Source organism: Triticum urartu, chromosome 2A (genome assembly GCF_056163025.1).
Source record: "Triticum urartu cultivar PI428250 chromosome 2A, HENAU_Tu73, whole genome shotgun sequence".
In the NCBI taxonomy this organism is placed as follows: domain Eukaryota; kingdom Viridiplantae; phylum Streptophyta; class Magnoliopsida; order Poales; family Poaceae; genus Triticum; species Triticum urartu.
This window is the reverse complement of record NC_141874.1, coordinates 478,609,338-478,633,400: the sequence shown is the minus strand read 5'-3', so window position 1 is coordinate 478,633,400 and position 24,063 is coordinate 478,609,338. Positions and strand designations below refer to the sequence as shown.

The following is a 24,063-nucleotide window of genomic DNA, read 5'->3' as shown; positions in this document are numbered from 1 at the left end:
CGAGGAACTGATACATGGCAGACCGACGGGCTACTTTCTCCGCTTCTTCCTGCTCCTCAGGAAGCTCCCCTGTTTGGAGGAATCGGACGGTATGCTGTGCCCATGCCGAAGCCTGGGGCTCGACGGCAAGGGCCAAAGGCATTTCTTCTGCCATGGGAGTGGCCGTCTCTACGGCTAGGGCTTGATGGCCTACCGGAATCAGTCGCTCCTCGGCAGGCTCAGAATCCACGGCAACACCCTCGCCGGCGGCCCCCGGGGGCTCAGTGGGAATGTACTTGACGGGGCCTGATTTCCTCCATTTGTTCTGCTCCGTTGATGGTTCGACGGATGGTTGAGTTAACCGAAGCAAAAAAGTACCTGGTTCCACAGGTAACTTGAATGCAGCACGCTTTGACAGGTAATTGGCGATATCGTTCTCCGCTCGGGGAACGTGCTCCGCTTGTATATCATCAAAGCGCTCCTCCAGCTTCGTCACCTCATCAATGTAGGCCTCCATCAATGGGCTCTGATAATATGTATTAACTTGCCTGACGACAAGCTGTGAATCGCCCCTGACGATGAGCTTCCTGACCCGGAGGTCTGCCATGATACTGAGGCTGGCAAGCAACCCCTCATACTTAGAAGTGTTGTTGGTGGACTTCTCCCTAGGAAAGTGCATCTAGATTACATACTTGAGGTGCTCTCCGGTGGGCGCGACGAGCAGCACACCAGCACTGGCGCCTTGCAGCGAGAAAGCCCCATCAAAGTACATGATCCACTTGCGACTTGCTTCCTTGCCGGGGAGGGTGGTCTCCTAGATTTCTTCGTTAGGCGTTGAGGTCCATTCTGCAATGAATTCTGCCAAGACTCTGCTTTGGATTGTGGAAGTACTTTCAAACTTCAAACCAAAGCTCGAAAGCTCCAACGCCCACTCCACAAAGCTCCAAGGCTCTTGCCGGGGCTGCGGGGGGCCGCCTCGGCAAGGATCTTGCCGAGGGAGTCCACCTCGCCCTCTTTCCCTCCTGCGCTTCTGGTCTTGGCGTCGCCTTGGTTGTCTTGTGCTTCGGCTTCTCTCTGGCTTCCCTCCTCTGCCCTGCTAAGTGTGGCCGCGGCACGTGGCTCTGACTGCCCGTGCACAAGTAAAGGGGTCAAAAGGAGAGCCCCTACTTTTGTACACCGACACGGGTTGTCCAGAAAGTTCCATTTTCTCATCCAAAAGCTCATTTAGACCCAAACTTTGTTTTGAAAAAGTCTCTGTCAGCGCCCCCTATGCCACAGAAGACACCGACAGGCGGGACCCGGAGACCAGCGGCTCGTGGAGCTCGCCAACTGCCCAAGTACTACCACGGACCCGGTGGCCCAACCCACGCAACACTGGGCCGGAGTGGACCCAATGAAGCCCAAGGGCGACGACGGCTACTTAAGCGACTTCCACCGACTGGCCACACATCCAGTGGATCAGGCATGACACGACGGCTACCGATCCCCAATTCCTCATGCTCAAGAACCCTAGCTATCGATTTCGCAAATTCGCGTACTCTCTGTAATCCAGTGAACCAGTGAACCTCTTCCCTTGTTATACACATCGATCCCTACTCTTACATCTGGTATTAGAGACCAGTCCACCCCACTCCCTCTCCGCCAATCTGGCCCAAATCGTCAAGGCGCGGCACGTTCGGCAAGCGAGATCGCAGCTGATGGCCATGGATCCATCGATTGAAGCCTTTCTCGATCGCCTCGACAACACCCTGAAGGCCCAGAACAAGGTCATCGCCGAGATCCAGGCGTCCACAGCCAAGATCGACGAACTCGTCAATTGGCGGCCCGATCGGGAGAAACGCGTCGCCGATTTGGGCGACACGGTGGCAGCTCTCCAGCTCGCGCAACCAGCACCAACCAAGGAAGTCGAGGGCAACCGGGCGCCACCACCAGCGTACAATCCACCAGCGACAACCGGCGCCCACATCGGGGCCGGTACCGGCACAGTCGATGCTCCTCAAGGTCCCACAGGCCACGGCGTCTTCAGCCTACCTCGGGGGCCCCCGGCGGCGTCGTTCCAGACGCCGCCCCCGCCCCCGGCACCTGGTCAGTTCAACACTCTGGCGACTCCATCTTCTTCTTTATCCCCGTTCGCGCACACGAGTCAATTGCTCTCAGGGTTGGGTCTAACCCATCCCTCGATCTCGTTTCCGCAGTTCATAGGAGATAATCCTAATCTCTGGAAGACACTTTGCGAGCAATATTTTCAGATGTTTGGTATTGTGCAATCATTTTGGGTTCCCATGGCCGCTCTGAATTTTTCGGGGGCGGCATCTGTGTGGCTGCAGTCCATTCAGAAAAGGCTGGGGGATTACGATTGGGATTCTTTCACTGCATTACTCTGTACTCGTTTCAGGCGTGATCGGCATCAAACGCTGATCAGACAGTTCTACACTGTCCGCCAAACGTCTTCAGTAGCGCAATATATAGAGCAGTTTGAGTTAATTATCAATCATTTATCATCCTATTCTGATTCGATTCACCCATTCTACTTTTTGACTCGATTTGTCGAGGGCCTGCGGTGGTGCTAGTCCAGCGCCCAACTGACTTGGATACGGCTTGCGCGCTGGCCCTACTTCAGGAGGAAGTGGGCGACGGCGTGTTGGGCAGCTTGCCACGACCATCCGAGCCCGCCCCGCGCGCGGGCATGCCTCTGCCTTTACCTCCACCACCGACACGGTTTACTCTGGCGGCACCAGCGACAGACCGCCGCGACACTGATGCAGCGCGAGCAGATACAACCAAGATAAAAGCGCTACGGGACCATCGATGTGCCCGTGGGCTATGCTTCAAGTGCGGCGAACGACACGAACATGTATGCCCCACAACCGTCCAGCTACACGTCGTCGAAGAGATGCTCGAGCTTTTCGGCGTCGAGACCAACTCCGACACCGAAGAGGATGTGCAACAAGTGCACGCCATTTCGCGGCCAGCCCTGGATGGTGGTGTGTCCCCAAAGGCATTCCAACTGCTGGCTACTATGCAAGACCAGGAGGTGCTCATACTTGTGGACAGCGGCAGTTCTACATCATTCATCAATCAGGAGCTAGCGGGACGCTTGTCGGGAGTACAAGAGCTGCGACGACCTTGCAAAGTGAAGTGGCTGACGAGGGGGAACTTACCTGCTCTACCTCCATCCCTGGTTGTCGCTGGTCATCTCAAGGGTTGGATTTTGTGACTGATATGAAGGTCTTACCTCTAGGAGTATATGATGCTATTCTGGGTATGGACTGGCTTGAGCAGCACAGCCCGACGACTGTCGATTGGAGAAACAAGCACTTGCGCATTCCGACAGCGCTGGGCACAGCTAGCTTATTCGGGCATGAGGCACAGTCATCGCAATGCCATGTGATCAACAGCGCGCAGCTGCAGCAACTGCATCGCCAAGGAGCCTTACTTCACCTATGTTTGCTCTACCGCATCAATGAGAAGCAAGAGACTCAAGTGCAAGAGTCCCCAGAGCTGCAAACACTGCTGTCAGAGTTTGAGGAAGTGTTTGGCGAACCCAAAGGCCTACCCCCACGACGGGCCTGCGATCATACCATCCCACTCATGCCGGGGGCGCAACCCGTCAACATCAGACCTTACCGTCAGAAGCCAGAGCACAAGTCGGAGATAGAGCGTCAGGTGCAGGAGTTGCTGCAGTCTGGGGTGATTCAACGCAGCGACAGTACCTTTTCCTCGCCGGTTATTTTAGTCAAGAAGAAGGACGGGACCTGGCGGTTGTGTGTAGATCACAGACATCTTAATGCCATGACCGACGTCAGCAAATTTCCAGTGCCAATCATTGAGGAGCTGCTTGATGAGTTGCATGGCGCCGTCTGGTTCTCCAAGTTGGACTTAAGAGCGGGTTATCATCAAATCCGTTTAGCCGAAGGGGAGGAATTCAAAATGACCTTCCAGACGCACTCAGGACACTATGAATTCAAAGTGCTCTCTTTTGGCCTAGCAGGAGGCCCGGGCACCTTCAACGGCGCCATAACAGAGACAATGCACCCCCTTCTGCGACATTGCATCTTGCTCTTCTTCGACGACATTTTGGTGTTTAGCAAGACCTGGGAAGACCATTTGGCACATTTAAGGCAAGTCCTTGAGCTCCTGTGTCGAGATCAGTGGAAAGTAAAGAGATCCAATTATGAGTTTGGCCAGCAGCAACTATCATACTTGGGGCATGTCGTCAACGGCCAAGGAGTGGCTACGGACCCAACAAAAATCAGAGCAGTTGAGGCATGGCCAACATCAGTCGATGTAAAAGACGTACGCCGATTCCTGGGACTCGCCGGGTACTATCGCAGATTTGTCTGCGGGTTTGGGATTATTGCGCGGCCCCTTTTCAATCTCTTGAAGAAAGGCGCCCCCTTCGTCTGGACAGATAACACTAACCAAGCGTTCGAGCTGCTCAAACAACAACTCCTGACAGCCCCAGTCTTAGCGATGCCAGATTTTAGCAAAACCTTTACTATCGAAACGGATGCGTGTGACAAGGGAATAGGGGCAGTCTTGCAACAAGAGGGACACCCGATCGCTTTCATGAGCAAGAGCTTGAGCTCTCAACTTACAAGAAAGAGTACTTGGCCATTGTGGTAGCGATTGACCAATGGCGACCATACTTGCAGCATAACGAGTTTGTTATCTTCACTGACCAGAAGAGTTTAGTTCATCTCGAAGAGCAACGCCTGACAACTCCCTGGCAGCAGCGAGCTTTCACCAAACTCTTGGTTCTCAAATACACCATTAAGTATAAAAAAGGGTTCGAGAACATAGCAGCAGACGCTCTGTCCAGATCACAGCCTACTAAACTCCTGTTTGACATCTCCACTTGTCAACCCTGCTGGCTGAAGGACGTGTTGGCAAGTTACAACTGCAACCCACAGGCTCAAAAACTGCTGCAGCAACTGGCTCTCCGGGAGGACCCCAAAAAGAGATTCACACTCCAGAATGGAATCTTATATTTCAGGGGCAGGATTTGGCTAGGAGGCTCCACGGAGTTGCAACAGCAGATCATGTCAGCTTTCCATGATAGCCCGATGGGGGGCACAGTGGTTTCCCAGCAATGTTTCATCGCATCCATCGTCTGTTCGCGTGGCCGAAGATGAAAGTGCACGTGCTTCTATACGTATGTTGTTGCCCAACCTGTCAGCAGGCCAAGCCGGACCGAGCGGCGTCACCTGGACTGCTGGAACCCCTGCCGATACCGCAGCAATCATGGGATATGATTACAATGGATTTTGTCGATGACTTACCACAATCTGGGAAATTCAACTATCTGTGGGTGATAGTGGACAAAAGGACCAAGTTCGCGCACTTCTTGCCGTTGGCACACCCATACACAGCAGCTAAGGTAGCGCTCCTATACATGTCAAGCGTCTACTGCATCCACGGATTCCCAAGCTCCATCGTCTCAGATCAAGACCCAGTATTTACCAGCAATTTCTGGCGTGAGCTCTTCAAGTACGCCGGCACAGAATTGAGGATGAGCTCAGCTAATCATCCGCAGACAGACGGCCAAATGGAACAGGTGAACCAATGTGTCGAAACCTACCTACGTTGCTTCGTCCACGCCTGTCCAAGCCGCTGGAGTCATTGGATACCTTTGGCTCAATTCTGGTACAATTCAGCTCACCATTCCAGCATCGGTATGTCCCCATTCAAGGCGATGTTTGGATATGAACCAAGGCAGTGGGGTTTAGCCTCTCCGAATGACTGTACTGTGCCTTCACTTCACTCGTGGCTGTATTAAAGAGCAGTAATGCAGGATTTGCTACAACAACATCTCCACCGTGCGCAACAGCACATGAAGACCAAGCGGACAAGCGGAGGTCGCCGTGTGTCTTCCAAGTTGGAGACCCGGTATATCTCAAGCTGCAGCCGTATATTCAGGCGTCAGTCGCGAGGCGAGCCAACCACAAGCTCTCATTCAAGTACTATGGGCCATTCACTGTAATCGTGAAGAGTAATGATGCAGCTTACAAACTGGAGTTGTCGGCGCAATCGCAAGTGCATCCGGTGTTCCATGTCTCGCAACTCTGTCAATGCCTAAGGCCAGGTACGCAAGTTTCCACTGAACTTCCCCAACCTACTAACATTCCTGTCGTACCTGTGGCAGTCCTGCAATAGCGATGGCGTCGGAAGAATGGGGCCTTGGTGGAGCAAGTGTTGATCCATTGGTCAGATCAAGCAGCCCTTGTGGACACTTGGGAGGACAAGGTGGCGCTTCAAGCCTGTTTCCTTGGAGCAGAGGCATGGGGGAAAGCCTCATCCCAAGGACGAGGGGATGTCAGCGCCCCCTACGCCAAGAAGACACCGACAGGCGGGACCCGGAGACCAGCGGCTCGCGGAGCTCGCCAACTGCCCAAGTACTACCACGGACCCGGTGGCCCAACCCACGCAACACTGGGCCGGAGTGGACCCAATGAAGCCCAAGGGCGACGACGGCTACTTAAGCGACTTCCACCGACTGGCCACGCATCCAGTGGATCAGGCACGGCACGTCGGCTACCGATCCCCAATTCCTCCTGCTCAAGAACCCTAGCTATCGATTTCCCAAATTCACGTACTCTCTGTAATCCAGTGAACCAGTGAACCTCTTCCCTTGTTATACACATCGATCCCTACTCTTACAGTCTCAACATTATGTGAGATGCCAAACCCGGAGCAGCTGTACTAAAGAGCTGGTGACTGAGTTAACTTATAACCCTTCCCGCAAATGTCATACGGAGGTACCACACAGCCCAACTCTGTCTCTACCCAAAGCAGGCCTTATTAGACAGCCTCTTACTCTGTCTGACTCAAATTATCAGGAGTCATCTCCGTCTTTGGGCGACTCTTCCCAAACTCAGCTTCCCGCCTTAGTTGTTAACCCGAGGTAAGTATTTGCATTTTGTAAGTGCATCTATTGCCCCTTAGTGATTTTGGTGTATTGAAGACTTATAGGTTAAGGGACTAATGTGTTTGTCAGTGTACACATGTTCTATAAGTTTATGAGGAGTTTGATATTTATGAAGAAAGTTGACCCCTAAAAATGAATGTCTTCAATTGAAGACTTTGGTTTTCTTGAAGACTTTGAAAATGAGGAAATTGGTGTGACCTTGAAGACTTTGACATTGACGCGAGGATTATGAAGTGTGAATACTTTTTTTTTCGTAGTTTCATTTTATCTTTCTTGAGTCATAAGTAACGCTGTACTGTTAAAGGGGGTCGAGGTAAAACTAAGGAAACACTTTCCAAGTGATGCTCATCTCAAATCCTACACCTACCCAATCCTTCGAGTGAAGCCTTTGGAAATCTCATATAGTTGAGTCATTTTCTTCAGTGACAGAGACGAAGATCTTCTGGTCTCTGAGGAATTTGTTCTGACTGAGGAGTTAGGAATTCGCCAATGTGGATTTCCTACAAACAAGGAACATGATAGCCCTAAGGAATTTGAGAGCTCAAATTTTCGACCATTGTTGTGCTATGCGCTAGCTGTCCCAAAATATCTTATCCACCTAACGGTCATATCATTGAAGGGTATTTATGTCTTATCATGTCGGGCTGCTCCCCAGCTATAAATAGCCGCCCCCTACAACCACTAGTTGGTTGTCTGCTCTAAGAGAAACTGACACTTGTCATTGAGAGCATCCCATCCTCCGAGGACTTCGAGAGAAAATCATCAATGAGGGAAAACCCAAACCCAAACACCTAAAACCCAAAGTGATTGAGCACACTAAAGAGATTGTTCCTGTGTGGAATTGACGCTTGTTACCTTTGAAGACTGTGCATCTTCCAGACGGTTGGGCGTCATGGTCTAGAGCATCCAAGAGGAATTGTGGATCGCTGAGTGACCAAGTCTGTGAAGGTTTGGAAGTCAGCTAAAGACTTACCACGAGTGAATGGGCGAGGTCTATGTGACCTTAGCTCAAGGAGAATACAGTGAGGACTGTGTGTCCGGGACCGTGTATCCTCAGTTTTAAATACCTAGCCGCTACAACCAGACGTACAACTATCACAGGAGTTGGAACTGGTTTACCAAATCACTGTATTCACCAAGCTACTGGTTCTATTTCCTCAACCCTTTCATTTCCTCATTCGTATGTTGATGAAATTGATCGTTACTGTTTGAAGACTTTGACTGAATACTTTATCTATTTCCTCAACCCTATTTCTTCAGTCATCTTAACTTCAACCTGCTTATCCTGTTTATACACTACCTGTGCTCTGTGCTTGTTTCATATCATCATGATGACTGTGTTACTGCCATGTTATGCTTGCACTTGAGTACTTATTCCGCTGCTTGTATTTCGTCGCTTAGCAAATTCCTCAAGTTGAATTTCCTCAGTGACGAATCCGGAAAAATCGCCTTTCACCCACCCTCTAGTCGATATAACACACTTTCAATTGGTATCAGAGCAAGGTACTCCCTTGTTTTGTGTGATTTTGGTTTAACCACCTGGAGTTTTAGTTATGTCGACCACAGGTATGAAGAAAGTGTCATGCCCCATCTTTGATGGTCATGATTATCCCAAGTGGAAGGCCATGATGAGGAAGTGCCTCATGGCGATGAACAATGAGCTGCGGATTGTCACTAAGATTGGTCTTACCGATCTATGCAAGATGGCACATGTTGATGACATTCGCAAGTACACACGGTTGGACACTTGGCGAAGGACATCATCTGCTCCTGCCTATCTAGAAATCAGTTCAGGCTCATTATGCATCACTGCAATGCGAAGCTTATCTGGGACCAAATCTCTGACATCTATGTAGGTCATCGAACTCGTCATGATCCCTGGTTTGACGAGTTCAAGGAATCACTCAAAACGATGACTTTTGAACCTAAACCATCATCTTCAACACCATGCCTCATGGCAAAAGGTGCAAAGGTACCCGAATATTCTTCATCTGAATCTAGTGATGATGAATTTGATGATAATTTTGGATCTAGCTATTCCAAGCTTGCTACTATTGCCACTAAACAACAAAAAGCTTTGGAAAGGGTTCAAAATCTGCTAGATAAAAGCAATGACCTGTTGGGTGAGGAAATGGATCGAGTTCAAAATCTGACCGATGATCTTAAAAGTCTTCAGTCCAAGTTTGATAATCTTCAAGGTCATCATGAAACCCTCTTAGCTGATCATGAGAAGCTTTCTTATGAATTTATTTAAAGAAAGCAAGATCTTGAGAAGCTAAGGGCGAGTCATGAAGATCTTCAAAAGGAAAATGACTCATTGCTTGCTCAACAGACTAGTTCCGCTCAGGATGAATTCGTTCCACCATGCTTGAAATGAATTGAACATGAATCTGCTAATTCCTCACATGAAAGTTCTAATGCTTCTATTACTGCAAATTCTTCGACTATCTTTGTGGTCACAAATTCCACATCCGAGGATACCATAAGTATCACTGACAATGCAGGGTTGAAGGAATTGTGTGTGACATGCATGTACAAAAGCCTCAAAGGGCATCACGCTCTTTGTGATGTGCTTAAGAAGCTGATCCTCAACAAGAACCCTAGGAAATAGGGTATTGCATTTGAGAGGAAACTCAATGTTGATGGGTTCTACTAGGAACCTGAGCAGTACCCCAAAACCACATGGGTTGCTGCAAAAGGACCTCCCGTAGATCCATCCACTTTATCTGGCTTTACATGTGAATCTTCATATTCATCTGACGAGTCATTTAACTCCAACTATAAATTGTTCAAAAATCAGAATGGTGAAGTATTTGCTAGATATGTTGGAACTAACTGCAGGAACGGCCCCCCTATGAAGAAAGTCTGGGATCCTAAAAGATGCCTTGAAAGTATTCAGGTGAATGTCCTCATGTTACCACCTGGGAAGAATAGGAACCCGAGATCAAATTCTTCATATGGACCAAAGTCTTCATATGGATACAAACCCTCAGATGAACATCATCGTGCTAACACTTCTGTTTCGCAGGGAAAATCCAAGAGCTATGAATATTTGCATTATTCTTCATATCATTATGTTCATAAGTCCTCAAAGAATTTCTCTGCTTATTCATATGCCTACTCTAACCCCTCTTCTATGAAATGAAGTGCACTAGCTTCAATGCCACCTTTCTCTTATGGAGCTCACAGAATGATGAACTCTCTGCCACCCCTTCAGTTGTGGGTGGTGAAGAAAAATAACAAATCTCTTATGTAGGGTCAGGTCTCTAGACGAACTTGAACGTCTAAAGAATTTTATGGAGACCTGAATGTGCTTGAAAGGACGCAAGCTAATCATGAAGAAATGATTTACTGATTTCTCATGTCCACATACTGCTTTATATATGTTGCTACATTTGATGAAATTTTGTCTGATGAATTTGATGTCATATTCTTCACTGATGAAGTATATGAGTCCGTAAGACGCACTAATTCATTTGTAGGATGATCAACCAAAGCTACTGAGTGGGTCCTCGACAGTGGATGTATAAACCACAAGACCGGTGACAAGAACTTATTGATGGACACTGCTTTATCTCCATCGCATCTGAAGCATATCACCCATGCTGACAAAGGCAAAAGCAAGGTATTGGGTCTAGGTAGGGTTGCAATCTCAAAGGATCGACACATGGACAAAGTCATGATTGTCGAGTCCCTAGGATTCAACCTCATGTCTATCTCAATGCTTTGAGATCTTGATATGGTTGTCATCTTTGGGAAATATCGTTGCATTGTGCTCATGGAATCTGACAATTCCAAAGCCTTTGAAGGCTTTAGGAGAGGAGACTTCTATATTGTTGATTTTTATGCAGGACCATAGCCTGCCACATGTCTACTTGCAAAAGTTTTAGAAGGCTAGCTATGGCATCGATGACTAGGTCATGCTGGCATGAGGAACTTACATACACTCTCGAAGAAGAAGCATGCCATCGGCATCGAGGGTGTCAAATTCCTCAAAGGTTATCTTTTTGGGGCTTGTGAGGCTAGAAAGATGACCAAATCCAAGCATCCCTCGAAGACTATCATGACTACCACTCATCCTTTTGAATTGCTTCACATGGACCTCTTTGGCCCTACTCATTATGCCACACTAACAAATGCAACATCTCTATATGGCTTTGTTATTATTGATGACTATTCTCGTTACACCTGGGTGCATATCATCACTTACAAAACTGAAGTGCAGGAAGCCTTCAGACGATTTTCCTCAAGGGCTTTGACAAATTTCAGTGTGAAGATCAAGCACATCAGGAGTGACAATGGGACTGGGTTCAATAATACTGGTCTTGATGACTATCTTGATGAACTTGGTATTACTCATGAGTTATATGCCCCATACACTCCTCAGCAGAATGGCGTCGTGGAGCGCAAGAACAAGATTCTTGTTGAGATGGCTCGCACTATGCTTGATGAATACAAGACGCCTCATCACTTATGGCCTCAGGCTATTGATACTGCGTGCCACATCATCAATAGGGTATATCTTCACAAATTCTTCAAAAAGACCTCATATGAACTCCTCACTAACAAGAAACCAAATGTGAGTTATTTCAATGTCTTTGGTGCAAAATGTTGGATTAGAGATCCTCATCACAATTCTTAATTCGCACTGAAAGCACATGAGGGTTTTATGCTTGGTTACGGAAAAGACTCGCACACCTATAGGGTCTTAAACACCTATGACCACAAGGTTGTTGGAACTGTAGATGCGCGGTTCGATGAAACTAATGGCTCGCAAAGAGAGCACCTACCTCCTATGCTAGATGAAATGTCTCCTGAGGAATACATCATGTTCAAGGCTACTAAGGATGTCATACCCACTGAAGAATCTGCTGAAGAAGTCATTCCAGAACATGAAGAAAATCATGTTGGTACATCTGAGGAAAATGGCTCTGAAGAAAATGCCGAGCCCAATCAACGTCGTCAACCTGCTCATCCTCACGTTGCAAATGAAGTACAGATTGAGAAAATCATTGACGACATCAACGCACCAGGTCCTCTCACATGCTCAAAAGCTTCGCATTTGTCTAACTTTTGTGGGCACTTTGCTTTTGTCTCTATCACAGAGCCCACCAAAGCTGATGGGACATTTTTGGAGCCTAAGTGGATTCAAGCGATGCACGAGGAATTACATCAATTCGAGCCCAACAATGTCTGGGAGCTTTTCAAGTGACCAGACCCACGCAAGCACAATATCATCGATACCAAATGGATCTACTGCAACAAGCAAGACGAAAATGGCCTAGTGGTGAGGAACAACGCTCGTCTTGTAGCTCAAGGCTACACACAGGTCGAAGGAATTGATTTCAAAGAAACTTTTGCACCAGTTGCTAGACTTGAGGCTATTCACATATTGCTTGCTTATGCTAACCATCATAATATCATCTTATATCAAATGGATGTGAAAAGTGCATTCCTCAATGGTAAGCTTGAGGAAGAAGTATATATTGCTCAACCACCAGGTTTTGAATATCCTAAGCATCCTGAAAAAGTCTTCAGACTCAATAAGGCCCACTATGGCCTCAAGCAGGCCACTCGGGCATGGTATGGTACACTGAAGGAATTCCTCATGAAGAAAGGCTTCAAACCCGGTTCACTTGACCCAACTCTTTTCACCAAAACCTATGATGATGAATTATTCATGTGCCAAATATATGTTGATGATATTATCTTTGCCTGTACTAACCAATGTTACAATGACAAATTTGCCTATATCATGAGTGAGGAATATCAAATGTCTATGATGGTAGAATTTGAATTCTTCTTAGGTCTTCAAATTCATCAACAACGCAATGGCATCTTCATATCTCAAGAGAAATACCTCAAGGATGTGCTGAGGAAATTTGGCATGCAAGATTGCAAAGGCGTCAAAATCCCTATGCCCACAAATGGCCATCTATCCATCAATGAAAATGGTGAAGACTTCGATCAAAAGGTATACCGCTCCATGATTGGCTCTTTATTGTATCTATGTGCATCTAGGCAAGAGATTATACTTAGTGTTTGCATGTGTGCCCGTTTTCAAGCTACATTGAAGGAATCACACCATAAGGCTGTGAAACATATTCTTCAACATCTAGCTCTCACTCCAATACTTGGATTATGGTATCCCAAGGGCTCGGTTTTTTTATCTCATTGGATATTCTGACTCTGACTATGCTGGTGATCGAGTGGATCGCAAGTCAACATCAGGAACATGCCATTTCCTCAGACGATCATTAGTATGTTGGTCCTCGAAGAAGTAGAATCGTGTATCACTCTCTACTGCTGAAGCTAAGTACATTGTTGATGGTTCTTGTTGTGCTCAATTGCTCTGGATGAAGAAAACCCTCATGGACTACGACATCAACATGAAGAATGTGCCACTATACTGCGACAACGAGAGTGCCATCAAGATTGCACACAACCCAGTTCAGCACTCGAAGACAAAGCACATCCAGATTCGTCATCATTTTCTTTGAGATCATGTGTTGAAGGGCGACATCTCCATCGATCACGCGAAGACTGAAGAACAGCTGGCAGATATCTTCACAAAGCCCTTGGATGAAAATATATTTAGAAAGTTGCGGTGTGAGCGGAATATCTTAGAATCTTCGAGTGTTCTTTGAAAGGACACACATCCTAACACTTATGCAAAATTGATGACTTAGATGTGCAACACACGAAGTAACATTTTTCTTCAATCAATGAAGACTAACACTCTAAGTGTGAAGAAATTAATGAATAATTTGATTCTCAGAGCCCTACGATAATTGTACGCGGTGTCTGAAATCATCATTCTTATACGGTGGGTCTCGCCACCAACAAAAGTTGAAAATCCTCAAATTTGAGTTTTTCTTCATTTTTGCAAATTCTTGAATTTTCAAATTTCTCAAGTTTGCAATTTCTTCAACTTTTTGACTGATGTTCTTTATTGACTATATTTATATATATCTGAGTTTTTCCTGTCCTCAACAACATTCACTTATTGCTAATTCTTCAAGTTGATTTTCTTCTAAGTGAATGTGATCAGACCCATTCCCCCTCTATGCTAAACTCAAACCAGTCTATTCACAAATTCTTCATGTGCATTCCATTTGAAACCCGTTCAAAATCTTCACTGTGTCCTTGTCAGCTGAAGAATTTGTGAATGAACTGCTAAAATTTTCATATCTGAATTTTTGGCTATTGCCGCTCAAACCGTTCCGCATTCCACAATGGATTAAAATATTCACCCATGATCCCCCACGATCTCCACCTCTCTATATGTGGGTGACACATGTTGTTAGAGGGGTAAGGGTCAGGGGCATGTTCATCCAAAATCTTCAGATGGGCAGTTTTTCATCGTGGCTATAAATACCCCTCCCCTTCCTCATACTTCATTTACTTCGCCCGACTGCTACTCTCCTCGCTCGAGCTGTCAGACCTAGCGCTGCCGCTACTCTCCATCGTCGCCGGTGAGGAAGAGCTTCACTGCCTCAACCTCGTCTCCTTCGTACTCGCGCCGACCACAGATATCTTCACTCCGTGTCGCTGAGTTAAGGCGTGGGAGATCTGAGCGGGCGAACTTACACAACTCAACTCTCAGTTCACCGTGCTCTTCGTCCAGGGTAATTAAAATCTGATTTTACTACCCTACGTCGATTCTTATGATTTCCAAAAAATCTTCAAAAGGTGTTTATTCTTCAACTTCCCACTTCTTATACACCTGAATACTTTTGTTCCTTGATTTGTTTCTCTAAGCTATGATTTGTTCAAGATTCCTCAATTGTGTGGATTTTCAAATCTATACAACTCTGGAACCTAAGTCAAGAACGCTTAGTGAAATTTCTCAAGACACCTATGGCCAACTTCCTCAAACTTGATTCTGTTGAAAAATTTCTGAGAACGCATATGACCTCTCCAAATTCTTCACACCTATACTCTATTCACAGGTACAAATGTGTTGGGGAACGTAGTAATTTCAAAAAAATTCCTACGCACACATAGGATCATGGTATTGCATAGCAACGAGAGGGGAGAGTCTGTCCACGTACCCTCGTAGACCAAAAGAGGAAGCGTTAGCACAACGCGGTTGATGTAGTCGTACGTCTTCATGATCTGACCAATCCAAGTACCGAACGCACAGCACCTCCGAGTTCAGCACACGTTCAGCTCGATGACATCCCACGAACTCCAATCCAGCAGAGCTTCACGGGAGAGTTTCATCAGCAGGATGGCGTGACGACGGTGATGATGATGCTACTGACGCAGGGCTTCACCTAAGCAGCGCTACGATATGATCGAGGTGGATTATGGTGGAGGGGGGCACCGCACACAGCTGGGAGAGATCAACAGATCAACTTGTGTGTCTAGAGGTGCCCCCTGCCCCCATATATAAATGAGCAAGGGGGGAGGCCGGCCGGCCCCTGTAGGCGCGCCAGGAGGAGGAGTCCTCCTCCTAGTAGGAGTAGGACTCCCCTCTTTCCTACTCCTACTAGGAGGGGAAAGGAAGGGGGAGAGGGAGAAGGAAAGGGGGGCAGTGCACCCCTCTCCTAGTCCAATTCGGACCAGAGGGGGAGGGGCGCGTGATACATCTCCAGCGTATCTATAATTTTTGATTGCTCCATGCTATATTATCTACTATTTTAGGCAATATTAGGCTTTATTTTCCACTTTTATATTATTTTTGGGACTAACCTATTAACCGGAGGCCCAGCCCAGATTTGTTGTTTTATGCCTATTTTAGTGTTTCGAGAAAAAGGAATATCAAACGGAGTCGAAACGGAACGAAATCAACTAGAGAAGTTATTTTTGGAAGGAAAGCAACCCAGGGAACTTGGAGTGCACGTCAGGGGAGACAAGAGCTGCCCACGAGGGTGGGGGCGCGCCCCCCTGCCTCCTCCGACGTACTTCCTGCACCCATATATATCGTCGTACCCTAAAACTTCCAGAACACACAATAGACCGGGAGTTCCGCCGCCAGAAGCCTCCGTAGCCACCAAAAGCCAATCTAGACCCGTTCCGGCACCCTGACGGAGGGGGCAATCCTTCTCCGGTGGCCATCTTCATCATCCCGGTGCTCTCCATGATGAGGAGGGAGTAGTTCTCCCTCGGGGCTGAGGGTATGTACCAGTAGCTATGTGTTTGATCTCTCTCTCTCTCTCTCTCTCTCTCGTGTTCTTGTAATGAATTGAGTTCCCCTTGAAGTAATCTTATTGGATTGAGTCTTTAAAGATTTGAGAACACTTGATGTATGTCTTGCCATGGGTATCTATGGTGACAGTGGGATACCACGTGATTCACTTGATGTATGTTTTGGTGATCAACTTGCGGGTTCCGCCCATGAACCTATGCATAGGGGTTGGCACACGTTTTCGTCGCGGTTCTCCGGTAGAAACTTTGGGGCACTCTTTGAGGTCCTTTGTGTTGGTTGAATAGATGAATCTGAGATTGTGTGATGCATATCGTATAATCATACCCATGGATACTTGAGGTGACATTGGAGTATCTAGGTGACATTAGGGTTTTGGTTGATTTGTGTCTTAAGGTGTTATTCTAGTACGAACTCTAGGGCTGTTTGTGACACTTATAGGAATAGCCCGACGGATTGATTGGAAATAATAACTTTGAGGTGGTTTCATACCCTACCATAATCTCTTCGTTTGTTCTCCGCTATTAGTGACTTTGGAGTGACTCTTTGTTGCATGTTGAGGGATAATTTTATGATCCAATTATGTTAGTATTGTTGAGAGGACTTACACTAGTGAAAGTATGAACCCTAGGCATTGTTTCCTAGAATTGCAATACTGTTTACGCTCACTTTTAAAACTTGCTACCTTGCTGTTTTTATAATTTCAGATTACAAAAACCTTTATCTACTATCCATATACCACTTGTATCACCATCTCTTCGCCGAACTAGTGCACCTATACAATTTACCATTGTATTGGGTGTGTTGGGGACACAAGAGACTCTTTGTTATTTGGTTGCAGGGTTGCTTGAGAGAGACCATCTGCATCCTACGCCTCCTACGGATTGATAAACCTTAGGTCATCAACTTGAGGGAAATTTTCTACTGTCCTACAAACCTCTACACTTGGAGGCCCAACAATGTCTACAAGAAGAAGGTTGTGTAGTAGACATCAGCGCGCGGCCTGCCCTCCCTCTCTCTCCACTAAGGCCCATAAGGCCCACTATTTCTCCCGGGGGGTTCCGGTAACCCTCCGGCACTCCGGTTTTCTCCGAAACTACCCGGAACACTTCCGGTGTCCTAATATAGTCGTCCAATATATCGATCTTTACGTCTCGACCATTTCGAGACTCCTCATCATGTCCGTGATCATATCCGGGACTCCGAACTACCTTCGGTACATCAAAACACAAAAACTCATAATACCGATCGTCACCGAACTTTAAGCGTGCGGACCCTACGGGTTCGAGAACTATGTAGACATGACCGAGACACGTCTCCGGTCAATAACCAATAGCGGAGCCTGGATGCTCATATTGGCTCCCACATATTCTACGAAGATCTTTATCGGTCAAACCGCATAACAACATACGTTGTTGCCTTTGTCATCGGTATGTTACTTGTCCGAGATTCAATCGTCGGTATCTCAATACCTAGTTCAATCTTGTTACTGGCAAGTCTCTTTGATCGTTCCGTAATGCATCATCCCGCAACTAACTCATTAGTCACAATTCTTGCAAGGCTTATAGTGATGTGCATTACCGAGTGGGCCCAGAGATAGCTCTCCGACAATCGGAGTGATAAATCCTAATCTTGATCTATGCTAACTCAACAAGTACCATCGGAGACACCTGTAGAGCACCTTTATAATCACCCAGTTACGTTGTGACGTTTGGTAGCACACAAAGTGTTCCTCCACTAATCGGGAGTTGCATAACTTCATAGTCATAGGAACATGTATAAGTCATGAAGAAAGCAATAGCAGTAAACTACACGATCAAGTGCTAAGCTTACCGAATGGGTCAAGTCAATCACATCATTCTCCTAATGATGTGATCCCGTTAATCAAATGACAACTCATGTCTATGGTTAGGAAACTTAACCATCTTTGATTAATGAGCTAGTCAAGTAGAGGCATACTATTGACACTCTTTTTGTCTATGTATTCACACATGTACTAAGTTTCCGGTTAATACAATTCTAGCATGAATAATGAACATTTATCATGATATGAGGAAATAAATAATAACTTTATTATTGCCTCTAGGGCATATTTCCTTCAAAATATACACTACTGAATCACTAGGTTTTCATCAACTTAATTCATTTGCAGCGTTACTCGAAGATAAGGTGCATACTTCCTAAGAAACATCCATAGTTCAAAATCCTCAAGTGAGGAAAATGGCAGATGGGAAGAGACCTCAGAAGGGAGGAAAGAGGCCAGAGACAAACACTGCCTTTGAGATCCTTGAGGATATCTATGATGAATACCGCACAACTAATGAAGCAACTCATGGAAAAGAGAACAAGAATCAGCACAAAGTGTGCATCTAGAGAATTGAGAGGAGATGGGCTAAGGAATGGAGGGAATACCGCTGAGGGAGTCCTGGATTAGGGGGTCTCCGGACAGCCGGACTATATCCTTTGGCCGGACTATTGGACTATGAAGATACAATATTGAAGACTTCGTCCGTGTCCGGATGGGACTCTCCTTGGTGTGGAAGGCAAGCTTGGCAATACGGATATGTAGATCTCCTCCCTTGTAACCGACTGTGTGTAACCCTAGCCCCCTCCCGTGTCTATATAAACCGGAGGGTTTAGTCCGTAGGACGACATACAATCATACCATAGGCTAGCTTCTAGGGTTTAGCCTCTAGGATCTCATGGTAGATCAACTCTTGTAATACTCATATCATCAAGATCAATCAAGCAGGAAGTAGGGTATTACCTCCATCGAGAGGGCCCCAACCTGGGTAAATATCGTGTCCCTCGCCTCCTGTTACCATCCACCTTAGACGCACAGTTTGGGACCCCCTACCCGAGATCCGCCGGTTTTGACACCGACATTGGTGCTTTCATTGAGAGTTCCACTGTGCCATCATCATAAGGAGGGATGTTGCCAAACTCTCCGACTAGGCGGCTTCGTCATGACTGCCCGCTCGGCCGCTGCGCCGATGATGACTTCTCGGGTCATCTAAAATAGCCTCCACATCGGCTCGAAATTCACCGGGTAGATGGATCCAATGGAGCTCTCCTCTTTGAACGAGCTCTTGGATCGCATCGCCGCTTTGGGAGTCGCTACGGACTATGATCGGATTGGGCTTAAACCCGACCAAAGGGAGATTAACTCTCCGCCGGTCACCCATCAGATAGCGGTGGTGAAGGAGCAATGCGGCGATTCGTCCTCTATCCTGAGGACGAACTATGTCTGGATTCCCGAGCTCTCTGAGCCGGATACCCGTCCACGGGAGGACATCGCCCTAACCCTGAACCTATAATCAGGTAGCATGTTGAACCTGTGGGGCAACATCCCGGAGCCCGAACTTCCAAGATCGGAAACTCCCCCTCCCCTGGGTCTCAGATTGGGTCAAGGTCTGGACTTAAATCCACCCACCCACCTAGATATAAATGATCTTTCCCACAAAGGCAAGAGCCCCAAGAGATAGTACATCACTATTGAGCCAGATTCCTCCTTGTAATGAACAAGGTCAAGGACTGTCGCGAGGAAGACGCAATTTCGTCCTTTTGCAACAATTGCACGGACAAGGGAATCCTCAACGCCATAAGTCGCCATGACATAGCACACTTCGCTGATTTGGCGGCCAGAGTACGGAAGTACTGTGCGATGGAAAGCGCCTGGAAAAGCCAAACAAAATTTTGGGATAATCCGGCTCTGACAAAACCCCCAGTCCGAACTAAAAGGGTGCACTCTCATAACTCGCACGACTCAATTACAAAGAAGCAAAAGCCCACTACAGGGCGTGGAACCGTATTAGAGGGATGGCTTAACGGGCCCTGCAAAATTCATAGTACAGCGGATACCATACCAACACACAGCCTTAGAGCATGTTGGGTACTCCGGCAGGTGGCCAAGAGCGGTGAGGATCTCCTCATTGAAAACACCGCAGAGCACCATCCCATGGATAACAATACAGTATTGACAGTCTTCGAGACCTTCGCCTCAAATAATAGGCGTAAGCGAGCACTCTGCAGCCTTGCCGAAGTCTGCCACGTGGCAGCAATAAATCCATGGAGCGACACGGCTATCACCTTCAATGCCAGTGACGAACCTAAATTCCGAACAACCCGAGCACTAGCCGCCTTGGTCCATAGTCCAATTGTGGATGGCTTTTGGCTTACTAAAGTGCTCATGGATGGCGGCAGCGGATTAAACCTCATTTATGAGGAGACTCTTCAAAAAATGGAAATAGATAGAAACCGTATTGAGCAAAGCAGCACGACCTTCCGAGGAATCATCCCCAGTCGGAAGGCACGTTGCGCTGGGAAAATCACACTAGATGTGGTATTCGGCACTCCGGAGAATTACAGGTCCGAAGAAATTACATTCCAAGAGGCCCCGTTCAGTAGCGGATACCACGCCCTTCTAGGGCGGGAGGCATTCACGATCTTCCAAGCCATACCCCATTACGGGTATATGAAGCTCAAAATGCCTGGGCCCAATGGAATCATCACTCTAGCTAGTGATCCGGACATAGCACTCCGCGCCGAGAACAAAACAGCCGCACTGGCCCTCGAGGCATTATCCGAAGCCCTTGCGGCGGAGGAATTAACCGCGCTGCGCTCCACAGTGGGCAGGGACGACGTTATACTCGACAGAAGATCCAAGTCCACCTCTTTTAAACCAGCGGATGAAATAGTCAAATTCCAAGTCCATCCAACGGACCCCACAAAAACAGCATCCATCGGGGCACAGTTAAACTCCGCTGTAGACACCGCACTACGGGAGTTCCTGTGCGAGAATTGGGACATATTTGCCTGGCATCCTTCAGACATGCCAGGAATCCCACACGAGCTGGCCGAGCATAGCCTTAACATTCTAAAGGGATTCAAGCCGGTCAAGCAGACTCTTTGGCGTTTCTCCGTACCTAAGCGACAAGCTATGGGAGAGGAGCTAGCCAAGTTACTGGAGGCCGGATTCATTAGATAAATAAAACAACCAGACTAGCTAGCAAACCTGGTAATGGTACCAAAGAAGGACAAATCCTGGCGCCTATGCTACGACTTCAAGGACCTTAATAAGGCTTGCCCAAAGGATCCCTTCCCCCTTCCTCGCATCGATCAAATTATCAACGCCACCGTAGGACACGACTCATTGTGCTTCCTCGACGCATACTCCTGTTACCACCAAATTAAGATGGGGGAGTCCGACCAAGCCGCAACAGCATTTATCACTCCATACGGCCCCTTCTGTTTTAACACAATGTCCTTCGGGCTCAAAAAACGCTGGTGAAATGTATCAACGCATGATTCAGACATGTCTAGAAAAGCAGATCGGCAAAACAGTGGAGGCATACGTAGACGATGTGGTCGTTAAAACCAGACACGTCGACTCCTTAATAGACGACTTGAGGCTCACGTTGGACAATCTCCGAACATACGACATTAAGCTCAATCTGGAAAAATGCGTTTTTGGCGTACCCGCCAAAAAGTTCCCGGGCTTCATCATCTCCAGTAGAGGAATTGAAGCAAATCCGGCTAAAATCCGAGCTCTGTCGCAGTTGGCTATCCCAACTGACCTCAAGCAAGTCCAGAAGTTAAGTGGATGTGTGGCAGCCTTAAGCCGCTTTATCTCCCGATTAGGAGAAAAGGCACTCCCCATTTATCGCCTTCTTCGGCGCAATGAACACTTCGAGTGGACGGACGCAGCCACGGCCGGATTGGAAGAAATAAAAGACATCCTGGCCACCAACCCAATCTTGGCCGCACCAAATGTCGGCGAACCAATGCTGTTATATATAGAGGCGACTCACCAAGTTGTAAGCGCAGTGCTCGTCGTCGAATGAGAGACGGATGGACATATTATCAAAAGATAGCATACGCGGTATTCATGGCATCTCAGAAATTATGACACCACTTTCAAGAGTGTTCAATTACGGTGGCCTCAGAAGTACCACTCAACGACATAATAAACAACCGTGATGCCACGGGCCGGATTGCCAAATGGGCTATCGAGCTCCTTCCGTTCGACATAACATATAGACCACGACGAGCCATTAAGTCGCAAGTACTGGCCGATTTCGTTGCCGAGTGGACAGAAGCCAAACTCCCTAAAGAGTACGATGCGTACTCCAATTGGATCATGCACTTTGACAGGTCGAAAATGCTGGCTGGTCTGGAGGGCTGGCGTCGTCCTAATGTCCCCCACCGGAGATATAGTCCAATACATACTCCAAATACTATACACAAACTCCAATAACGCAGCCGAATACAAGGCCCTATTACATGGTCTCCGGATGGCAGTTTCCATGGGCATTCAACGTCTGGAGGTGCGTGGGGACTCGAACCTCGCAATATCTCAAATAAATGGAGACTTCGATGCCAAGGATCCGAAAATGGAGGCATATCAAAACGCCGTCCTCAAAATGTCAGCTCGGTTCGAGGGGCTTGAATTGCACCATGTGGCTCGGGAAAACAATCAGGCGGCGGATATCCTCGCTCGTATCAGCGCTAGGCGCGATCCTGTCCCACCTAACATCTTCTTGGAAAGGCTGCTTAAGCCATCCGTGGTATGGGAAGGGGACACCGGTAACAATAGTCCGTACCTGGCCACAACACCAGATACCGAACTCTCTGACACAATCGGAGGCTCTGCCATCAAAATAACACCTTTAGCCCACGTGATAATGCCCGTCATCGCCCCATGGATAGAACCATTCCTGGCCTACCTAACCAGGCAGGAACTACTCGAGGACCAAAATGAAGCACGCTGCATAGTGCGGCGATCTAAAGCCTACAAGGTCCATGAGGGAGAGCTTTATAAGAAAATCACTACTGGAGTCCTTCAAAGGTGCATCTCCGAAGAGGAAGGGCGGAAGCTTTTGGCAGAAATCCATGGTGGACTCGGAGGCCATGACGCCGCAGCCCGGGCCCTTGTCAGCAAGGCCTTCCGTACAGGTTTCTATTGGCCGACGGCCTGAGCAGATGCACAGGATCTGGTCCAACATTGCATCGGTTGCCAGCTTTTTGCAAACCAAAGCCATATGCCACCTACCGCTCTCCAAACAATCCCCATTACTTGGCCCTTTGCGGTATGGGGGCTTGATATGGTCGGACCCCTCAAAGGGGGAACCCATAAGAAAAAAATACTTACTGGTCATGGTGGATAAATTCACCAAACGGATAGAAGCCAAACCCGTTAAAACGGCTGAATCCGGACTGGTGATAGACTTCATATCTGGGGTTGTACACCGTTATGGCATCCCCCACAGCATCATCACTGACAACGGCATGAACTTTACAGCCGACGAGGTAAAACGTTGGTGTAGCAACATGGGCATCAAGCTCGATTATGCTTCTGTCTATCACCCACAAACTAACGGTCAAGTCGAGCGAGCAAATGGTCTTATCATGAGCGGCATCAAACCCAGATTAGTGCGGTCCTTAATGGAATCAAACACGCACTGCGTAGAAGAGCTCAACTCCATACTATGGGGGCTGCGGACCATGCCGAATCGCACTACCTAATACACATCGTTTTTTATGGTGTACAGTGGCGGTTCTGCCATGCGACATAATTCATGACTCACCTCGAGTGCGCATGTACGAAGAAAAAGAGGCCGAGCTCGATCGGCAGGATAGTTTGGACGCCCTGGAGGAGGAGCGCGATGTGGCAAAAGCTCGTTCCGCATTCTATCAGAAACAGGCTCGGAAGTAACAAAGCAGAGAAGTACGGGCCAAAACATATAACGTTGGCGAACTAGTTCTACGCCTGTCGGAGAAGAAAAAGAACAAGCTCAAGCCCAAATGGGAAGGTCCCATCATTATTGACCAGGTTTTGACCAGTGGAGCGTACCATCTGCGAGATGCATCGGACAATCGACTCGAGCCAAACCCATGGAACGCAGCCAGACTCCGAAGATTCTACGCCTAGTGCCGGACTCTACGTTCGTCTCCTTACCCCCGTCAATTTTTTGCATATCCGTTATCTATCTTTTCTCCCTTTCTC

General features: G+C 47.5%; 1 protein-coding gene across 1 annotated transcript; it reads left to right on the top strand.

Annotated features, from left to right (window-relative positions):
- The first annotated feature begins 1,372 nt into the window (after positions 1-1,372).
- On the top strand, positions 1,373-2,549 carry LOC147985524 (uncharacterized). Its single transcript, XM_087541619.1, has 2 exons — positions 1,373-1,441; positions 1,596-2,549. Exons 1-2 carry the CDS (start codon positions 1,373-1,375, stop codon positions 2,547-2,549), a joined length of 1,023 nt encoding a protein of 340 aa, XP_087397745.1.
- Positions 2,550-24,063: the final 21,514 nt, after the last annotated feature.